Genomic DNA, 21520 nt, shown 5'->3' on the forward strand with positions numbered 1-21520 from the left:
AGCGCTCCTTTCTACATAGGATGGCCATGAATCCACTTACAGTCCTCGTGTACACAGGCAGCCGGCAGACAATCCAGACACACGAAAAAATCCAGGACAAAACGAATAAGTACAGGTAACCCAACAGAAGGCAGACAGACAGGAACTTGTAACACACAAATTTTTTTCCCCTTTCTTTTTGTCACCGGCCCCTTTTTAAAAGCCGCGCTGACCTCCTTTGACCCCAAAAGCCCCTGCACCTTCAGCAATGGACCAATCAGAGCCTTGCAGGGACTGCTGGGAGTTGCAGTTTCAATTCAAGTAGCACTGCTACAAGTTCATCGACTTAAATTTATCAGTTTCTGAAATACTGAGACTGATTACTTCAGCCAGGAGAAGGAATTTGCCTCTGGAAATTTATTATGTGGACACTTCTACCCGTGGCCACTGAAACCGTATGTGAAGCAAATACTATATTTGTGCAGGGTGACAGAATGTAATGGACACGCACAGACTACAAAATCCTGGGGTTACAGTAACTCAGTTAAGGGTTTATATCACCACCTAATCAGCTTATTCGTGGAGAAATCTACCTTTGTTAGTAAAGTTCCTCGGAGGCCAATAACTCAATTTCTTTATTCGCTATAAGTGTTTACATGGCATTTTAGAAACCAGGCCTCTGTGAAAAGAATGGCTTATTGATGCGTATGTAAACACGCCCGTTGAGCAGAAAATGTAAAACACGCTTAAATATTTTAAAATTCTCAATAATTATTGGGATCAACAAAAGCACCATTTTGTTACACAATCATTTCTAATCCTTCTGAAGTAAAATCATGTTGATATCATGTATTCTGGAGATATCAAGGTTAAAAAGCATGAACCAGTGAAAATGGCAACTTTAAGTCAGGTTCTCTCAGTTTTCACTTTTTTCCAGATAGATATTTATACATAGAAAATATAAAATTTTATTAGCCTGTATTCAGAGTTACACTACTCCAGAAATAAGTGCAAAGTGTAGTGGAAATAGGGATTGGCCGGCGTTTCATGATTCTCTAAAACAGACAAGCCAGGCAGACAGAAGATCAGTTATACATAAATATTATCACACACACCCTGAAGTGTCTGTGAAGCTGTGCGATTTCACCCCAGGGAAAGAGAGGGCGCTGCTGCTAACTTCCTCTGATTTTTCCCCACAGTCCAGAGGACACCTACATATGTCACCATGCTGTGACAGCTCCATGATGATAGCGGCCATCACTTGAATGGCCAGAGGTAGAAAAGAGAAGGAAATGGCTAAATAACTCAGCATCTCAATGAATTTTGTTTGCTTTTACGTGAACCCTTTTTTTCCCTCAAAGTTATAAACAGCCAGGTGCACTATGGAGGGGACCCAACGCTTGCATCCATGTCTCCATGTTCTTCCTACAATATACAGATTCTGGTAGATTGTTTTAGCTGCTTGCTTTATTTAATCTGTTGTCTTCAACAATGATATCTTTTGAAGAAGTTATTCCTCTCTTTGAGATCTGTTCATTTTGCTTGAATTGGGGTGTGCGGAGTGGTCTTTTTAGCACAGCACCACCTTTGTTTCTCTGTTTCCTTTCTCAGCCATCTCTGAGTGAAGTGTAGTGGTGGAGGGGCTCCGGCATTTTGGTGACTTTCCTTTTTTCTCTTGTTTGTGACTTTTGTCATTTGTTTGTTTCCCATTCATCTTTAAAATTATTAACGAAAAAATGTTTACAAAACCACAGATAGGACCAGGACTTGGATCTCACACATTACTGGCTGCAAGTTTATGAAGAAGACAGCTACACACTTGGAGAAACTGCTTGTATGGATACTGAACTGTCCCAGCCTGCCATTGCTTAGTACCAGAAACTGGCAGTAGAGGGTGCTGCTGGTTTATGTTAAAAAAAGGGTTTTCCATTACCATCTGACTATGGCATTAAGATGAACGAGACTCTTACAAAATCTTTCTTGTCCTTTTCTGAGCTATTCCTGTAAGTAAGAATTCCTCTAATAATGAAGAAATCATTAAAACTGTGATAAACATTCATAGATGAATTAGCAAGTAGCTGACTGGGAAGGGATTCAGCTTTAACCTGTAGCGATGCCCAACGTGGATTCCTCAGGGAAAAATATAAAAGCATAAAGGAACTTTAAAAAATTATCTTCACAAATTCATGGGCTTGAATCAACAGTTCCATTTACTACACAAATGTCATTGTTTGACAGTCAGTTGCTCTGTCAGAATCCATGTTTAAATATAAGCAAGGCCACAGCACTTTATGACCTGTGCTGAAACTATTAAAAGTTAGCAAGGCACTCTTTTTTAACTTACTTTGGGTTAATTTTTTTTTTTAATTATTTATTGTTGGCCTGGCTGAGGTGTATGTTGCTTCTCTTTTCTGGTCACTCTACTGGTTCCCTGTTGCAACACACATTATAGTCAAATCCTTGATGCTTTCTTACAGAGATTAGTCAGTGGGTAAGCACCTACTGTATATAAATGGAGGCACTCATGAGATCTCGTGTGCCTTCTTGCCAATTTAGGTCTGTTAGTGAGTGGCGTCTAGTGATACCTCCTCTAAGTGGCTTTTCATGTGTAGCTCCTAGCTGGTGGAATTTGGTGTCTACCTCCATCTGAATTGCTGACTTTATCACTGTGTTTAAAAAGTGCCTGAAGACTCTCTTATTCTGTGAATATCTTTTGAATTGATACTGGCTCTGATGCCAGGTTCTTAGTACCTTGTGTTGCTCCATTTGGTTTAGAGTTCTTCACTTGTCGCGGTCAATTTTGTAACCTTGTCCTATAACAGTTTCCTACACTGATGTTTACTCGATGATGTTGACCTCTTTTGTAAGTCACTTGGGATCGAAGCGTCTACTAAGAAAATAATTACAAATGGAGGGACATCTCCCATTTCCAGACACAGAGGTGAGAGAACTGGAGACAATGGTGATCTTACTTTCCTTAATGTTTACCTTAAAATTGACCCATAAACCATGTTCTTACTTGGAGAACGATGATCTGATAAGCCAAAAAGCAAGGCTAGCTTTCAGACCACCAGTCTTCTCCATCTCTGCCCACTGATTCTCTGACTCTGTCCTTAGGATACCAGGTTCTCCTTTTGCTTTTGAGTGGCCTTAGCTTTAGTTTTGACTGGCCTCCCAGCCTTTTCTGTCAATAAGGCTTCCTATGACAGGGTGGTCTGCTATGGAAATGAAACATGTGAGTCTTGGCAAGAAGATAATATTGACAAAGTTCCATGAATTGCCTCCTTCTCATCAGTAGAAAGTCCCACTCTATGAGCCATGCCAGCTGCAATAATGAAACTAATACTAACAATGAAAGAATTCCTCCAGGTACATGCAGAAAAAACAACAATTAACTTAAAAATGTAAATAAATACAATATTACAAAAAGGTCAAGAAATATGAGTCATGGTGTTTTCATGCCTTCTCTCATACAGTACACCTGGGTAATCTGAAAAGCTGTGTTTATGTGCAGTGAGACTAACTACTGCTATCTGAAGGCAGGATGTGGTATTGGTAAACAGCAAGGTGCATAGCGCGCAGAGTGTCATCGATACAGTGGGCTGCACACAAAGACTCGTTTGCCAATACGTTTGGTTGTGGCTCTGAGTACATCTTGTTTATGTGATAATTTTATTCTGTGGTTATTAAAGAGACATGCACTGCAAGAGTAAGCAATCATTTGGTATACTAGTGTTTTGTCTCCCACCATCTCCCACCTCTTGATTAATAACATCTCTGCATTAAGTTTCAGCCCGGGTTCCCCCCCGGCTAGAGTTCAAAGTCGAATTTCATGTCTATTTTTGTTCAATATGCTTATAGTGTTCAAGTTGCTTATGTTGATTATGTCCATTTTTCTTTGGTTTTGATCTTGTCTTCAAGGTGCCTGTGTTATGCTCCATGTGTTTTGTAGGTGGGCCTCGAAGAGGCGGGGTCACCTGCCAATCACCGCCAGAAACTGTCCTCCACCTAGGAGGGTCTTTCACAGTTCGTGGTTTACTGAGTTTACTGAGGTACGTTTATTTCTTTGTTTTTCTTTGCTTTTATGAATTTCTGGCTTCTTGACTTTGTGCTTTGTGTTTTTGACTTTGTTTCTAGATTCTTGTACTGGGATCGTGTTAACACAGATTGCCTTTTGTTTTAGGCAACTCCAATTTACCTTTTCTGCTCTATGGAGCTTGCTTTTGTTTCAGTGCCTTTTTGTAAAAATAAACTGTTTATTCTTATAAAGATTCTGTATTGCCCTTATATCTAATCAGGGTTTGGTGGCATACCTCCTTCTAGCAGGTATTTTTAGGAACTTATTAGGATTTGTGTTCTTTGGGACACCAAGCGTATGACGTCAGATCACGTTGGGAGCATGCACTGGTACAGCACGTTGCCGCACCCACCACACAATGAAACAGCTCAAGATTTTGGTTGGCAAACCCCCAGGCAGACACGCATTCCAGTCCCACCCACTGAAATGACCGTCCATCTGCTGCATCCAGGTGTTATGTGGGCATCCCCTTGGCCTGGTCCAGCCACTCAGGTCCTCAACAATGAGGATTCCGCAAAATGGATCACTCTTGGGGAAATCACACCACATAGCAATAGTGCCATAACTGATGCTCCCTCGCAAAGCAGGTAATGTGCCCAAGCCATGGTATTTAAACTTGGCACATTAGTAATATTCTCTACTACTATGGTCAATGCAAACTGGCATTGCACTCTACCGTTTCATTTTCATTCTAGTGCCTAATTTATAAGCGCTTGTCTTCATTTAGGTTATTTATACCGTGTGTGCTATAAATTGGTACTGTGAGCCTCTATATTTAATCTTTTTATTTTATTTTTTGTTGACAGGTTTGACAGAAATCACCTGTCCATACCTTCAGACATTCTGTGATGCAACAGTTCTTCTACAGCTCTCTATATTTTATTTCTCTCCACGATACAACATCAGACCACTTCTACTGCTTCAAGGAGCCACCCGCACCAATCTGACTTTCACTTTGCCACTCTGGGCGATTAGCAAAGAGTGTCTGCCTGAGCAAAGCTGTAGGGTTTGACGGTATCAGCCAAAAGTGTTACAGTTTGAGCGGTTCTTCAACCTGAGCTTAAGCCTGGAAAGGGTTCCACTGCCTGGTTCCAATTGTCAAGAAAGGGTATTTGGAAGCATTAAATACTATCAGCCAATGGTTTTGATATGACAAATAATAAATAGCCTTTGTGAATTTCCCCTTAGGATTAATAAAGTATCTATCTATGTATCTATCTATCTAGTGTATAGAGTCTTGGCTTGTCCCCTGTAATTTGCCCACCAGGATCACATTACAGTAGAAGACATTGTCATCTGTTGAACTCCAACTTTGACAAAGCAGACAGCACTGTGACAATCATATTATTTCATTCCCTAAGTGTGTTAAGCACCATGCAACTAGTTTTGTTTGGGGGAATTGACAGTTGACATAAGTAAATGAACTCATGATATCCTGGATTATAGATTGTCTTGATCCTCTAACCATTTAGTTGTTATTTTCATTTTGAATTTTTGTACAACACCATTTTCAGTTATTACCTGCATTACCATTTTGTGCGTTCTTGAACACCGCATCGCAATATTGTGAAGTTTTGTAAGCCCATCGCATTTCATTTACGGTTGCTCTGCCCTTTGCTGGTCACATAACTTATCATTCCCCAAGTATAAAAATGGCCCTGCAATACAGCCTGCTCCTAGTATTGAAACATTTTAAAAAGAGTTCAAAGGCTCATACCTAATTTTATTCTTTTGATTTTCTCATCCTGGCCATTTTGACTTTGATTTTAAGTAAATGTTTTGGCTTTGTGAATTACATCGTCACACATGAATGCTTAGCGAGCAACAAAAGAGCCCAACTGAGACCAGCAGCCATTATACTCTATACTCCATGTCACATCTATTTTACATTCTGAAATAAGTGACAATATAAATCAATGTGTATAATTGTCATTCTAGACTAGAATAGTTGAGTATTTCATACTTTAAATACATGAACTGTGGACACCCCTCCAAATTACTGAGTTCAAGTGTTTCAGCTGCACCCATTGTTAACTGGCGCATAAAATCAAACACATAGCCAAGCTATCTCCATTGACAGACATTAGCACTGGTACTGAAGAGCTCAGTGACTTTAAATGTGGCACTGTCATAGGATGCCACCTTTGCCACAAGTCGGTATGCTTCAGTCAGCAGTAAGAGCTGTTATTGTGAAGTGAAAGTGTCTGGAGCAACAACAGCTCAGCCACGAAGTAGTAGACCACGCAAACTCAGCGTGATTGCCAAGTGCAGGAGCACATAGCGTGTGAAAAATCACCTCTCAAAACAGAGTTCCACACTGATGCTGGAAGTAACATCTGCACAAGAACTGTGGGCTGGGAGCTTCATAAAATGGGATTCCATGGCTGAGCAGCTGCACACAAGATCACTATGCACAAAATAAGCATCAGCTGGAGTGTTGTAAAGCACGCCGCCACTGGACCCTGGAGCAGTGAAAATGTGTCCTCCGAGTTGATAAGTCCCACTTCACTAGCTGGCAGTATGATGGAAGAATCTGATAGATACCAGGAGAACACTACCTTCTGAACTGCACAGTGTGGTGGAGGAGGGATAATGGTCTGGACTGTTTTTCAGCGTTTGCGCTTGGCCCTTTGGTTCCAGTAAAGGGTATTGTTAATGCTACAGAATACAAAGACATTTTAGACAATTGTACACTTACAGCTTTGTGGCAGCGGTTTGGGAGAAGGCCCTGTTCTGTTCCAGCATGTCTGTGCCCCTGTGCACAAAGCATGGTCCATAAGGACATGGAGAAACTCCAGTGGCCTGCACAGAGCCCTGACCTCAATCCTATAGAAACTTTTCTGCTGAACTGGAATGCCGATTGTGATCCAGATCTTCTCATCCATCATCAGTTTCTGAACTCTCCAATGTTCTTTTGGTTGAATGTGCACACATTTTCACAAACACACACCAGAATCTTGTGGGAAACCTTGCTTGAAGAGTGGAGACTTTTGTAGCTGCAAAGGGGATTTTAATACGAATGCCCATGGTTTTGGAATTGGACATCCAAAAAGCTCATATAGGTGTGATTGTCAAGTGTTCAGTACATTTTGGCCATACAGTACTTCTTTGGGAAAGACTCCACATGAAATAAGCACATCATTTATAGAATAAATGGCACTGACTGTAGTAATAAGATGATTTACCAGATTTTAGGATTCTTCACGTCCACTTCTGTAAAACAGATGTTGCAGATTTCCTAGTCATACTTATTTACTAGAAGCAGTGATCCTTCAAATCATCCAGGGCACAAGTGTTCCTCACACTTCTGTAGATGGTGTCAACAACCACATCATGTATGCTTGCAGGGACTGTCTTAACAGATGTCTGAATCCATTCATAATAGGATTGCCTCTTTACAATAAGTCACGGGGATCACTAAACTATGCTTGTTTGCCAGAGGGCAAAAAAAAAAAAAAAACTATATAATTGTATAAAGTATTTATATAACATAACATTCTCAGTTTCCTCCGGGCGCTCCGGTTTCCTCCTACAGTCCAAAGACATGCTGGTTAGGTGGATTGGCAATTCTAAATTGGCCCAAGTGTGTGCTTGGTGTGTGGGTGTGTTTGTGTGTGTGTCCTGTGGTGGGTTGGCACCCTACCCAGGATTGGTTCCTGCCTTGTGCCCTGTGTTGGCTGGGATTGGCTCCAGCAGACCCCCGTGACCCTGTGTTCGGATTCAGCGGGTTAGAAAATTAATGGATGGATAACATTCTCAACACTACTTAAAGTAATTAAGGGTTATGGGGGTTGCACATCCTATTCAAACAGCACTGAACACAAGAAACAACCAGTCTTGAATAGGGCAACAGTATTTCATTTATAATAATTCTATAAAATTTATAAACACAGTTTATAGTTAACACCTAGAAATTAATTTTGAAAAGATAAAAAGTAGCAACTCTGCCAGCAAGGGGTGCTACTGTGAGAACATGAGTACATATTGAGGCTTAAAATAAATATTGTTTGACAATTGGAAGCTCCATTTAAAATGGTAATAGCCCCCCATGATGATGGAGGTCTTCATGCAGCTCCATCAAACTGTGCCTGGGCTACTGGGGATAACTCATGTCATGTCTATGGTGCTCTTAGCCCTGAAGTGCAGGCTCACTTCAGCATTTTTGATTTGTCTAGAACTCCAGAAGTAGTTCACAGGATCATTCTGGATGTAATTTGGGGAGCATCGTCCTACCAGTATGGTTGAGCTTGGAGGATTGTTGATATGGGCTAACCCAGCAGCGTTGAAGAAGGTGAGAACTCAGAGCTGCGTTGATAAGATGGGTAACTAAATCAGTCTCCCCACATGGTACTTAAGGCTTATAATTATACAAGTAGATCCTAAGGGGTAAGTATTGTTTATTGTTTTATCTCTTTGAGTCTTCCATTGTAAGTAACATTCCTTTAATAAAATGTCTTCATAGGATCTGGCCTCCTTTAGTTCTTTTTGGATATGGAGACAACTTGAAAGCTCTCTCTGTCATCTACATTATACTTGTAATATGGGAGTCAAATTCTTTCAAATTTTTTCCCTTAATGGATTTACAATGCATTGTAATAAGGATGGAATAAGGATGCCTTTGGGAGAAAACTCACATAGACACAGGGAGAATGTGCAAACTCCACAAAGACAGAGCAAGAACCAAAAATGAAACTCAGATCATTGAAGCTGTTAAAGAGCTGTGCAGGACTGTGCAGAAGTCAAACTGGGCTTTATCTTAAAGTGAAAGGAATTCTTACTTGCGGTCCAGTCACCAGGTGTGGTGAAGGTGCTTCCAGCGGTACACTCTGTCTGCCCATAGCCCTCATATATCTGAAAAGAAAGAAAGTTTGTGTCTGTTTTTTGTTTAAAACATGACATTTTCAAATGCAAACCAAAATGTATTCATAAAGGGTTAACAGAGTTAATCATGGTTTTATATTAATAATAATAGATTTATAACCGATTAGTAGAAGTACCCAGAAATTAACATTGCTCTGGTATAGTTAGACAATGAGTTAAAGTCAGAAAGGAAATATTCATGTTTTTTAAATTTTGACCATTTTGTCATGGCTGGCAGAAATGCCAGTGCCCATTCATTATCTACACCACCTCTCTATCAACACTGCTCTTAGGAGTTACTTTATTTGTTCTTTTAGTGCAAAATGGTAGTGGTAACTCCTTGCTGGGCTGGAAACATGAACACTAATTCTTTGTATTTCCTGGTTCACTGCGGTTTCATGAAAAGATGTTAATTCCACATTAATAAACCAGATGGCTGGCTGAATAATCAGATCCTTGAAATGGCATGTAAGACGTGCAAAGCTATCATTTTTGTGTTGTTACTGCTATTGAAGCCATATTATTGTCGGAAGTTTTTAAACTCCATAAACTGTGTATGTTTAGTTGGGTTAACTGTAACATACTTCCAAAAGCTCATGAACATCCCCTTATGGAGTAATATGTGGTTTCTGTGGTGTTGGCTGTCCTATTACAACTCCTAATTATATTCTTTAAACTTCAAGAAGCCTATATTTTAAATTGCATGAGCAATATCGTAAGAAAGGCCAAATTTTTTGAGCCATTTTAAAGTGATATGTGATTTTTATGTTGCGCTCCCATCATAACACTCGAATATTAGATGGTGTAACATGGATACCTCATCAATGATGAACACAGGATCATAGGGTGTTTTGGGTCTTAGATCATCAGACACCCTCACTCGGACAACGCAGCAGAGGCATTCCTCTTCCAGTTTGAGACATTTGGCCTTCTTATGCTCTTGGGACTCCCAAGGGACTCATAATGGCTTTCTTAGAGCAGTAAGATGTGAAGACCAAATCTGGCCTGAGTGTCATCCTTGCAATGCTTCTCTAGGTCAGCCTTCATCTGCCAGTCACACACCGAGGTTAGCAGCCCACTTGAGATCCTGATCTCCACCTGAGGTTTTTCTCCTGCCTTAACAAAGGCAATGTTATGCCTTTATTGAGTGCTGATGTTTGCTTTGTTGAATTCTGGTGCAGATGGTGTCAGCTACTGCCTTCACCACCTGGTCATGGTGCCATCTCTAGTTCCCCTGTCCCAAGGCTTTCAGACAGCAGCTCAAAATATGCTGCAAGGAACCTCTTGCCAGGCACAGTGGGTATGCTAAGTATAATGAACTGGTGTGGAATTTAGACTTCTTTGTAAGCAGGGAAAAATCCAAACAATATGCCAGATTCATTACCATGGCGTCTCCCTATTACAGCCTCATTTCTTGATGGAACGTTTGAAAGGCCTGAATGTCAAGATTTTATTTTGTATAAAAAGTCTGACGTAGCCATTTTCAAAATGATCCACTTTTTGCTTCCCCCCTCATTCCAACCACCCTTCCTGATTAATTTTTTTAAACACCATGTAGCTTGTTTTTTAAGTTGGTTCAGCTTTATTATATAAGAAAACATTCTTTGTCTCAGCCATTTTCGTATAATGCACAATTTTTGGTTACCCACCCATTACAACTCGAATTCCTGATGAAACTTTTGAAATGAAATAAAGTCTATGTTCTGAATAGGACCAATGGAAACCTACAGACAAAATTTTGTGAAAATTGGTTCAGTTGTTTATGGGTGATTGGCAAACAAATACAGCAAGAAATATGATCTGAATGTTGAAATGAAGTCCTCAGTGTGCAAAATTGATAAATAATGTCAAGCCAATAAATTCAAAAGAGAAACAGAGGGAATTAGAGTATTGATAGTGTAATATGTTTTGTCATTTTTGTGCTGGTTTGATAGTCCTCTTTGATCTCCACACATAATATCTTTAAACGTGTCTGACATCTTTTCTCTTAAGTTGGACACACCAGCTTCCCATTGCTTTTACCCAGTTTCTCCCTATGTGTTGCTTTCCTTCCTAACAAAAATGATTGCCCTATTACTGGTGCAGCAATTCCCAGTGACCAGCATCTACCCAGTAGTGTTGGTAGAAAAGCCCGCACTCCAGCTGCCTTTGAAGGTTTCCCCTTCTCAATGCCATTCCCCATCCTTTATCATCTTCATGACTATTCTGACCTCACCACTCCAAACCCTGTATGTGCAGGGTATACAGTTGGAGTTAACAATATCGGACCCTCTTAAAACCTGCTAAAAGTCTATAACACTCATAGAAGTGTATTCAGATTTTAATTGGCTATTTAAAACCTCTAACTCTTTTTCTTCAAGGACAAGGGAGTGCATGTATTTGTGTGTGTCAGTGGATTATAATGATTCCATTAAATAGAGCCCCAAAAATGCAAATATGTACAAAACTATTTTGAAAATGGCATCCTGCCCAAGTCCATTTTTTTCTGTTGAAAGGAACCAAAAACTTTGTATTGTATGTGACAATCACAAGGAGTAAGGCTTACAACCTTGGGTGACAGGATAGGGTACTGAAACGCCACTTGTGCCGAAAGAAATGTCTCTCTCCTCTCTGTTTTCAGAAACTCAGACCTGAAACTTTGAGAGGCTCTATCTTTGAAGGTCAATGGCTTTTGAAGAAATCACCTATAAAGACAGTGTCACACTCGTGCACTTAGGGAGCAGCCAAAGGGTCCGATTTTAAGTGAAGAATCAAGAGACGGGGGGTTGGAACAGAGTACTAATCCCTTTCTTCCTCTTCCTACAGACCAGCAGAAGAATACACCTTGTATTCCACTCCAGTCCATTCCCAGTAACATCCATTCCTGCACTGATGACATCACTTCCAGCTCCCGCCAGTGATGTCACATCTGGTCCTGCACTGATGACATCACTTCCAGCTCCCGCGAGTGATGTAACTTTCTCTTCCATCTAAAAGCCATTCTTCCTTCCTGCCACCATGATATATAAAGAACAATCTACTGTACTGTTTTTGTGTGATGTATTTGATATAAACACTAACTGAATTAGTTTTTTTTTACTTCTCATCTGCCAGGACATTATATGGAGAAGCTTCCCCAACTCTTATTTTTTGTTTCTGTTTGATTATTTCTTACAACAGGAAGCTCCTGGACCACAAAAGAAACTTCAGTCTGCTACCTGGAGGGATTCATCACTGGACTTTGCCCAAGGACAGATGTAATATATCCTTTAGAGAAAATCATGGGTTATAAAAGTAAGATAAGGAGCTGCTAGAAATTTCCAGAAATTTGCTTAGTGAGAAAGTCTTTTCCTGAGAACTGTAGCTGAGAGGCCATGCTGGATGTATGAGAGACCCAGAGACAAATTTCCAACCTAAGTCAGCTTTACAAGCTTATGACTGTTGAACCAGGAAACCTTAGTAAAGATGTGTGTTGTAAAATTCCCCCTAGATGGCATTTTCTTTTTTATCAAGTCATTATAACATATACTGGGGTACACTCAGTCTCCTGTATACTCATTAAAATCATCTGCCTTCCCATTTTCTTAACCTGTTTAAGCATACATGGTAGATATCTGTTCCAGAAAAGTCACTGTTCCATTTTTTACATCAAGAGAAAGTAACTGTAAAATCCATAAAACAAGGTAATGCCCAGAAAAGATATCATATCTGCTGAAATAACATTAAAAATTTCCCGCCGAATATTTTAAGCGTGATTTTACCTGACATCCCAATGCTGCTCTCAAGAAGCCCAAGACAGTAGGTGAAGCTGGAGCTGCTCCTGTAACAATCATTCGGACACGTCCACCAAGACTTGCCTGCAAAGACAATACTTGTGAATGTCTGCATCATTAAAATGACCTCCACACAGGTGTACGGCGGAGGCTTCGATTGGTAGTCCCCACTTTGTTGAAAAAAATACCATTAAAGGGACTGCTTATTTATATTATCAAAATTTATTTTTCTACGAGAATTGAGTTGTAGAAGGAAATAGCAGCATACAGCCTTGGACAAAGACATTAATTTAAAATGTAATCTGAGCAATATCTGATGATTTGGTGAGTTTTTTGGGGAACTGAAGCTAAGCGTAACTGAGCCTTCTGTGAAAGGATGCAATAATTTAGTCATCAATCTATTTTCTGAACTCATTTATTCCACATTAATGTCATAACATCCTAAACATATCCATACAATACTGGAAACAGGATAGAGAACAATCCAAATAGAGAAACAGCCCATCACATGACCCAGACACGTACACACCCACACTGCCCTAAGCCATCTCATGCAGAGTTACTGTTTAAACTAACATGCATGTCTTTGATTATGAGAGCACACAGAGAGAAAGTGCAAACTCCATACACAAATTAACACCATCAGCATTCAAACAACCTGTGAGACAGCAGCACTAGTAAGAAATAAAACAAAGTACTTCAAAAAGTAATTACAGTTATTCCAAACATTTTTGGGAGGATGCTTTTGTGCTGGCTGCACTTTAAATGAAAACATATTGTTATGATTCCTACCAAATACTAAGCTCAAAATTTGTGGACAGGCCTACAAAAATCCACACAAAAAATTAGAAATGCCTTCTTTACACGTCTGAAGTTCCTAAATAGACCTCAGCTCTGGCAGCCTAGTCCCAAACTCAAATGGATAGGCATCTTACCAGGCCTAATAATTTGCTTGGTGAGTGTAATATCAAAGAAAATCACAATATAAATAAAATAATAATAATATAAATAAACAAAAAATAAACTTAAGCCAGGACAACAACCCTGTCTGAAACAGAACACCTACAGCACCACAATGTGTGACACAGCAGTGTGTGGTGAGCACTCAGGGTTATGTTTGCTTTGATCCCATTTCTCAACTCAGCACAGGCCTTCCCCTGGCATTTCTGGCAAATACTAACATTTTGAAGACAGTATTGTAATCCACTTATGTGAATAACATGAAAGATTTCTTTTAGAATTATTTAATTTAATTTTAGATGTTATTTACTTCTGTTTTTCATTTTTTTTTTAAATAGCTTATTCTTAATTTTGTTACATTATTGCCACACCAGTACTACTGTAGCCGGCATTTTGCCCATGGATTCACATTGGACCCACCAAGATGATTAAGACAATGAGTCCCATTGCTAGCCATGTCTGCTGATAGCATTTAGATTGTGATGTGGTCACAACCCCGCTATAAAAGATGGTGGCTCACTCATGAACATTAAGACCTACAGTAAACCTTTTTGGTGGAAATTAAAAATCAAGTACAAATACTACAAATGAAGAACTACTGGCTTTGAATGTTTGTTTTGGAATTAAAACTTTGATTTCTGGCGAATGTTTTGGTTTTGTTGAAAGATTGTTTAGCCCTGCTATGTTTTTGTGCTAGTAGTCTGACTATTCTTTATCCATTTCAGAAATCTCTGCAGTGCTCTACAAAAAAACTTAATTGTTAATCCTACTCAAGCATAACACCTTACCTGTCATTTCCAGCATGACTATGTTTTACCTATTTATTTTTTTGACCATGGATATTAGTTTAGTCACACCCTCATCCCTCATAAAGATCAAGAAACTTTAGTCACTGCACACCTGACCATGCCTTGCAGATGTGCTGCCGCTTTAGGGCTCACCAGGTCTGGCTCTACTGTACCATCATTGGGCTTCTACAGATACTCATACCTGCCTAATACAGAGAAGAAAATATGTAGTGGCATCCATCCGTCCATCCATTATTCAACCCGCTATATCCTAACACAGGGTCACGGGGGTCTGCTGGAGCCAATCCAAGTCAACACAGGGCGCAAGGCAGGAACAAATCCCGGGCAGGGCGCCAACCAGGACACACACACACCCACACACCAAGCACACACTAGGGACAGTTTAGGATCGCCAATGCAGCTAACCTACATGTTTTTGGACTGTGAGAAGAAACCGGAGCACCCGGAGGAAACCCATGCAGAGACGAGGAGAACATGCAAACTCCACGCAGGGAGGACCCGGGAAGCGAACCCAAGTGTCCTTACATAGAGGCAGCAGCGCTACCACTGCGCCACCGTGCCGCCCCATGTGGTATTTAAATTTTATATTTTATTTATTTGCCCACATAAACAAAGGTTAACTTAATTTTACAAGTCGGTAATTATCATCAGATCATCTCTTTCTGAAGTGTACCTCACTTTTAAAACATCTGTGCAAACAAGTAGAATACCAGGATGATGCCTCAGGCTGTATCAATTACTTTATAACCTGTGATCAGATGGGCACTATGAGGACAAGGAATTGTCAAATTGGATTACAGCTTGGGAAAGGAAGGAATTCGGACATACTTAAAAGATTAAAGACTGTAAGAGATGTCATTTATCATATAGACAGCCAACCAATCAAATGTATGTAACATCATATGTTCTGGAATCCCACATGGAATTTTTAAATATGCCTTTTCTGGGAGCGATGTCAAGAGAGGGAAGGAGTGAAGTCATGAGAGGGCAACATATGTGCAACCATTTTCATTTGATCATCAGCTAAAGCCTCTCATGAACAATATTGATTGCTAGATCACAAACTGCCCAAGGACATTCATCTTTGATACTTCTTTTCGTAAGCTAATTCTAAAGACTATATATATCCAGACTTTGCTATTTACATTTTCTTTTATGCTTTCCCCTACTGGTATTGTTGTTCTTTAATAAAAAAACAAGTTGCTATTAACTTTCTATACTTCGTCTTTATATTTAGAGTAACTGAAGTAATAAGGTAAACACTTAGAGCACCTGGAGCAGTAAGGAAGTGCCATATGATCCGAAATGCAAGGTTTATCAGCTGAGGAGTAGAGCTCATCCAGTAGTGAACAGTGTGTTAAAATAAGACATCATTGGTTGATAAATGGCCTGTAGCCATTGTATGTCTGAATATATTCATGGAGACCAAAGGTAATATTTAGGTCTGAGATATATCTAAGACATCGTATGTTGTTATGTTGTTGATAAGCAAGTCTCTTGAAGTACTAGGGAATGATGGACTGTGCATGTGTTATTCATACGGTACTTGTGTGGGTTAAAGTGCTAAGGAATAACGGGCTGTGTATACATCATTCATACGGTATGTTCGTGGGTAAGGGTCTGTGTGTATGTGTATATCTACGTCTGTGATTGTTAATCTTAAGGTGCATGACTAGACTAACCAGGAAACAAAGCTGGTGAGTTCACTTATCCCTGAAAAAAATAAGTAAAGGATAAGTAGAGGGGAATACCATGATAATACAGAATAGCAATTTTATTTTAAATCTGTATGTTACCACATGAAACAATGAAATGAAGAGAGTGTCACACACGTGCGCATGGGAGGCAGCTAAAGGGCTTAAATGAAAGCAGTTCGGAGGCATGCCGGGATGTGGCAGAGCGCACTGACTCTTTTTCTCACTTCCCTGTAGACCATTCCTGGGAGACTCCACCTGGCTCTCTTGATATCACTTCCGGGACCGAACCAATGGAAACAGACCTTACCAGCTCCGGCCCCCCTGATGTCACGTCCGGGCCTGATCCAATGAGCAATGAACACATGCCCGATCCTTATGACCTCACTTCCTGTCTTCCCCTTTAAAAGCCTGCCCTTTTCCCTCAGTCTTGTTCTGGACTCGGTTGTATGCACTTCAGTGCTCTGTATTTCAACAAAATGATTTTGCAGCCAGGAAACCAGATTATACGGGTGGCTGCCCCAAACCTTTATCTGAGTACGTCTCATTCTTGTGACAATAAATAGATAGATAGATAGATAGATCCAAATAATATCAGAATCACAAAAAAAGTCATCAGGAAGATTGTTCTTTCACGCTGTGCTTTAAAGGGTGATTTTAATAATTCAGTCTGGATTTGAGGGAATAAAATATCAAAATGAAATCTGTACTGTAGCTGCTGTGTTGATTTAATTGGCCCCTCACCTTGCAAAAATTACAAAACTCACCTGAATTTTATTAAAGAAGAGTTTATCCCACAGGCTGTTGCATCTGACAATGCCATTTTTGACTTCTTCTTCTTTTCTTTTTGCTGCAAATTCCAAAAGCCATCGCTTCCATGGAGTGTTTGCCATACTGAAGACCTGTGAGACAAAAAGGAGTCAGAAGATTTATGAAATGTCCCTTTTACTGATGAGCCTGCTGCAAACTGACCATTTAATCAGGTACTAGGGGAGGCGAATCACAGATTTTATTTTTCTGACAGAAAATGATGTTTATGAGGACTGTTTTCCTACTTGCTTCACAGACTCACCTTGTCATACATTCTGTTCAGCAAGCGGGGAACCACTGGAAAGACTGTAGGACGTAGTGTTTTCATGTCATCCGGTAGAAGCCTGATGTCTCCTTGAAAGAAGCCAACCCTTCCTCCATGTAAGTAAACTACAGACTAGAAGTAAGACAGAGAAGAGGCATAAAACTTCTGGTAGGGCCAGGCAGACCTGGAAGAGAAACATTGTCAGAAGGGTTGGAGATACCCTGAGGGATCTATGGAGAAGGTGTGTGTGTGTGTGTTTGTTAATGCATGAGTGAGTAAGACAGGAAAATAATCAAGCACTTAAAGAGCAGAACTTACGAGCCTCACTCTGCTGCTTAAATCCTTTGGCCAGGGTATGTGGCTGCTGGTGAGTCTCAGGAAAGATCCTGGTTCAGATTGGCTGACTACGTTGCAGAAAACTAGTGCAAACAGTGTTACTTCTGGCCCCAAGTGAGTGGTGTAAGGTAAAGCTGGTAGCATTAATGTACAGGTAGGGGATGCAGCAAAATAATGATTATTGAAGCTATAAGGAAGGAGCCATGGAAGATCAGCTGTGGGCAGCCATGAAAGTTGATAGCCTCAAGTAAGTCTTATGTGAGGCAGCAAGAGAAACACATTGCCTCATACAATGTATCAATCTATCAGAATCAGTGGTAATAAAATATCAGACAAATAATGCCATAACAAATAAAACAGTCTAGCAATATATTGTCATACAGTACAGCTGTCCAAGGACATAATCAACTACTTAACACTGGAAACAGAAACACAAATGAATATTCATACTATTCCAATTTATCAGCCTACTTAATCCTGAAGAGGGTTGCAGGGGGCTGGAGCCTATCTCAGCAAGCATAGGGAGCAAGACAGGAACAATATTGTTGGACAGGGCGCCAGGACGCCAGGACAACAAATAATGTGAACACAATTCAAGCGCACACCATCAGGGCCAGTTAAGTCCAGTCCACCTAACCTGCATGTCTTTGGACTATGGGAGCAAACCGGAGCACCCGAAAGAAACTCACATAGACACAGGAAGAACATGCAAACTCCATACAGGGAGGACCCAGGATGTGAACCCTGGTCAGCTTACTGCAAGGCACTAGTGCACCACCGTGCTGCCCAATGCATATCCATAAAGTTCGTTGTATAAGTTGGTTTTGCCTTATGTAACAACTATCTGAGACATCTGCAGTAAATTTTAATTTTTTGATTAGAAGATGAGATTTTGAAGTGAAGCATTAACGAACCAGGAGTGTCCTAAACCTGTTTTTTTTTTTTTTTGTGTGCGCCTTTGGATATAAGTGAACATTTTCTAACAACAAAATGCTGCTTTTATAATTAGAACTCCGCCCAACATTTCATTCTGAGCACATCATCGTTAATTATGATAGATGACATGTCTCAGCTTTGAAATTCATCATTTACTGGTGATATGTCTGTGTCAAACATTTCTATAAAGTCACATTTCCAGAGCAAGGGGTAGGGGTCAATTTGGCTTCTTTGGATTGCCAACTAAAATGAGAAAATGATGCCCCTTAAAATCTTGTCATGCGATGCCTCCTTAAAGCTCCACTGGGTACAACTAATCATCCCACTCCAGGTATCAGTAAGGAAAAATAATATCATCTATCAGAGTGTCGAGTGACATTTGTACAGAAATGGAGCTGCCATTCTTAAACCTGTTTATTCCAAATAAGGGTCATGACAGGCACAGCCTGGCGGCATTACCTGGTGGCAGAAACAAAATATACCAAGGGATTCAGTCTATTGCAGGGCATAATCATTCACATACAAGGAAAAGTTTGGAATTGTCAATCAATAATATCTTCAAAACTTTGGATGATGAAAAAATACACATAGAAAACGTACAAACTGCACATGGATAGACACCACTGGTCCATGGAACTCTGTAATCCTGCCACAGACATTCATGTGTTGTTTCTTTTTAAATCATTCATCCAGTGCAGTATTATTCTGAACTGAAGACTTTTGGGAAAGCAATGACCAAACACAAGCAATAAACACATTTCTGGGCAAAAGCTTTCAAATGGTGACAAGTCAAAGTCAAGAATGAACAGAGCTGTAAGTAGACACCATGGAGAAAACTCTGCGTGAGCTCAGGGAAATTAAACAAGTTGTACACATGAGGCCCACCAGTCGAAATTAAATGGGGTCCAAATGTTATAAGACAGCAGCATTAAACTCCATACCATCATTCCTATTGTCAAGGGCATCTATTAAAAACAAGAAGCAAAAACAAAATAAAACCATCACCCACACCTCCACCCCCACTAACTAAAAGGTAATTAAGTAGGAGTAGTAGAGTTTCCGTAATTAAAAACTCCTTGGCAGAAAAAGCCCTGGAGCCAAGAATGTGCACGTTTATTTATATTCAAGGCTCCGAGATTCACGTAAGCTGGGTAGCTCATTGAAAATGATGACAAATATCCATATGTGTGTCACTGCACAAAGATGTTTCAGTGAGCCAGCCAGAATAATTACTGTGCCACATTCTTTTCAAAATTGCTAAAACTATTCTGCACCTTAATACATTTTAGAACATCCAGGGGAAGTGTATAAAATCCATCCATCCATTATCCAACCCACTATATCCCAACTACAGGGTCACGGGGGTCTGCTGGAGCCTATCCCAGCCAACACAGGGCACAAGGCAGGAAACAAACCCCAGGCAGGGCACCAGCCCACAGCAGGGACAATTTAGGGTCACCAATTCACCTAACCTGCATGTCTTTGGACTGTGGGAGGAAACCCATGCAGACACGGGGAGAACATGCAAGCTCCACGAAGGGAGGACCCGGGAAGCGAACTCAGGTCTCCTAACTGCGAGGCAACAGCGCCACCGTGCTGCCAGCGTGCATAAAATCAATCTATTTAATTAATAAGGACACAAACTGAGAGAATGGTATTTGTAACTTCCTTTTACTTGGTTGCTGAGTGTGTGGTTACAAGTGCAGGTTTCATTTTTTGTTACACAAAACACAGCAGATGCTGAGTGGTGTCATTTTATGAGAAAATAAGGACTAGTCACTCCTTTTGTGTAGTAACCCTGGCCTACTGGTCAAAAGACTCCTTCATCTCCTGAATCCAGTAATGCTATGTTAGACTCTTTCTTTTCTTTCATCCATCCATTTTCTAATTTGCTTATGCAGGTCAGGGTCACAGAGACCCAAGGAGTTGTCAAAATATCCTGGCCCTCCCATCAGAACAAATGAACAGTAACCAGAATTCAGAGCAAGCAATACTTTTAGAAATCTGCCAATGAAGAGTCACATCTGCCATTGATCCCCACAGTCTTCCCTACCCACCATCTGTGCAATCTAAGTGTGATTGGGTGGTTTACAGCTAATTGGAGGATTAGCCTCAAGAACCGTAGACCCAGAGATATTCAGCATCCTTGCTGGAGATCAACTTTAAACAGCTGCTCAATGTAGCCAGCCCAAAAATAAGGACTTATTACAATGTGCATCATAAAGACCAATTTCACTTCTGAATAATGATGGTATAAGATACTCTCCAAAGTCCTAGCTAGAAGGATGGAGAAAGTGCTGCCTTCGGTAATACCAAAAGATCAAACTGGATTTATATAAAGGCCGGATTAGCTTCCAATCTTCAACGCCTGTTTAATGTAATATATTCACCAGCAAAGTCAAACACCCCAGAGATATTATTATCGTTGGATGCAGAAAAAGCATTTAACATGGTTGAATGGAGCTACCTTCACCTAATTTGGGTTTGACCCGAACCTCTGTGCATGGATCAATCTACTGTATACCAATCCAGAAGCTTCAGTTTGTATTAACAGCATTTGTTCAGACTACTTCAAATTAGAACGTGGTACCAGACAAGGATGCCCCTTGTCACCAGTGCTATTTGCAATCGCCGTTGAACCACTGGCAGTTCACTGTCGAAATGCTTATCAGATAAAGGGGATTATCAGAGAAGGACTTGAATAGAAAATTTCTCTATATGCAGATGATAAGGTACTGTATATATCAGACCCACAAAATACTGTTTCTGCAGTCTTAACAGAGCTTACAGAATTTCAAAAGATCTCTTAGAATAAAAGTGTGCTCTTTCCAGTGAAATCACAAGCATACAATATCAGATTGGACACCTTCCCATTTATCATTGCATATCAGTTTAAATACCTAGGGGTAAATATCAAAAGTAAATATAAAGCTCTTTATCAACAAAATTTCACCATCTGTATGGAAAAAATTAAGCAAGACTTACACAGATGGTCAACCCTTCATTTCATTTTTGCTGGAAGAATTAACGTTGTTAAGATG

At 40.2% G+C, this 21520-nt stretch overlaps 1 protein-coding gene across 1 annotated transcript in view; it reads right to left on the reverse strand.

Annotated features, from left to right (window-relative positions):
* acsl6 (acyl-CoA synthetase long chain family member 6) overlaps positions 1-21520 on the reverse strand; it is an 81128-nt gene that overhangs the window by 26779 nt on the left and 32829 nt on the right. Inside the window, exons 10-13 of the mRNA XM_039775359.1 lie at positions 17205-17339; positions 16900-17034; positions 12658-12753; positions 8836-8908 (exon numbers count right to left, since the gene is read on the reverse strand). Of these exons, the coding sequence (XP_039631293.1) occupies positions 8836-8908; positions 12658-12753; positions 16900-17034; positions 17205-17339 (439 nt within the window). The remainder of the gene's footprint in view (positions 1-8835; positions 8909-12657; positions 12754-16899; positions 17035-17204; positions 17340-21520) is intronic.

This window comes from Polypterus senegalus, chromosome 13 (assembly GCF_016835505.1).
Source record: "Polypterus senegalus isolate Bchr_013 chromosome 13, ASM1683550v1, whole genome shotgun sequence".
NCBI classification, from domain to species: domain Eukaryota; kingdom Metazoa; phylum Chordata; class Cladistia; order Polypteriformes; family Polypteridae; genus Polypterus; species Polypterus senegalus.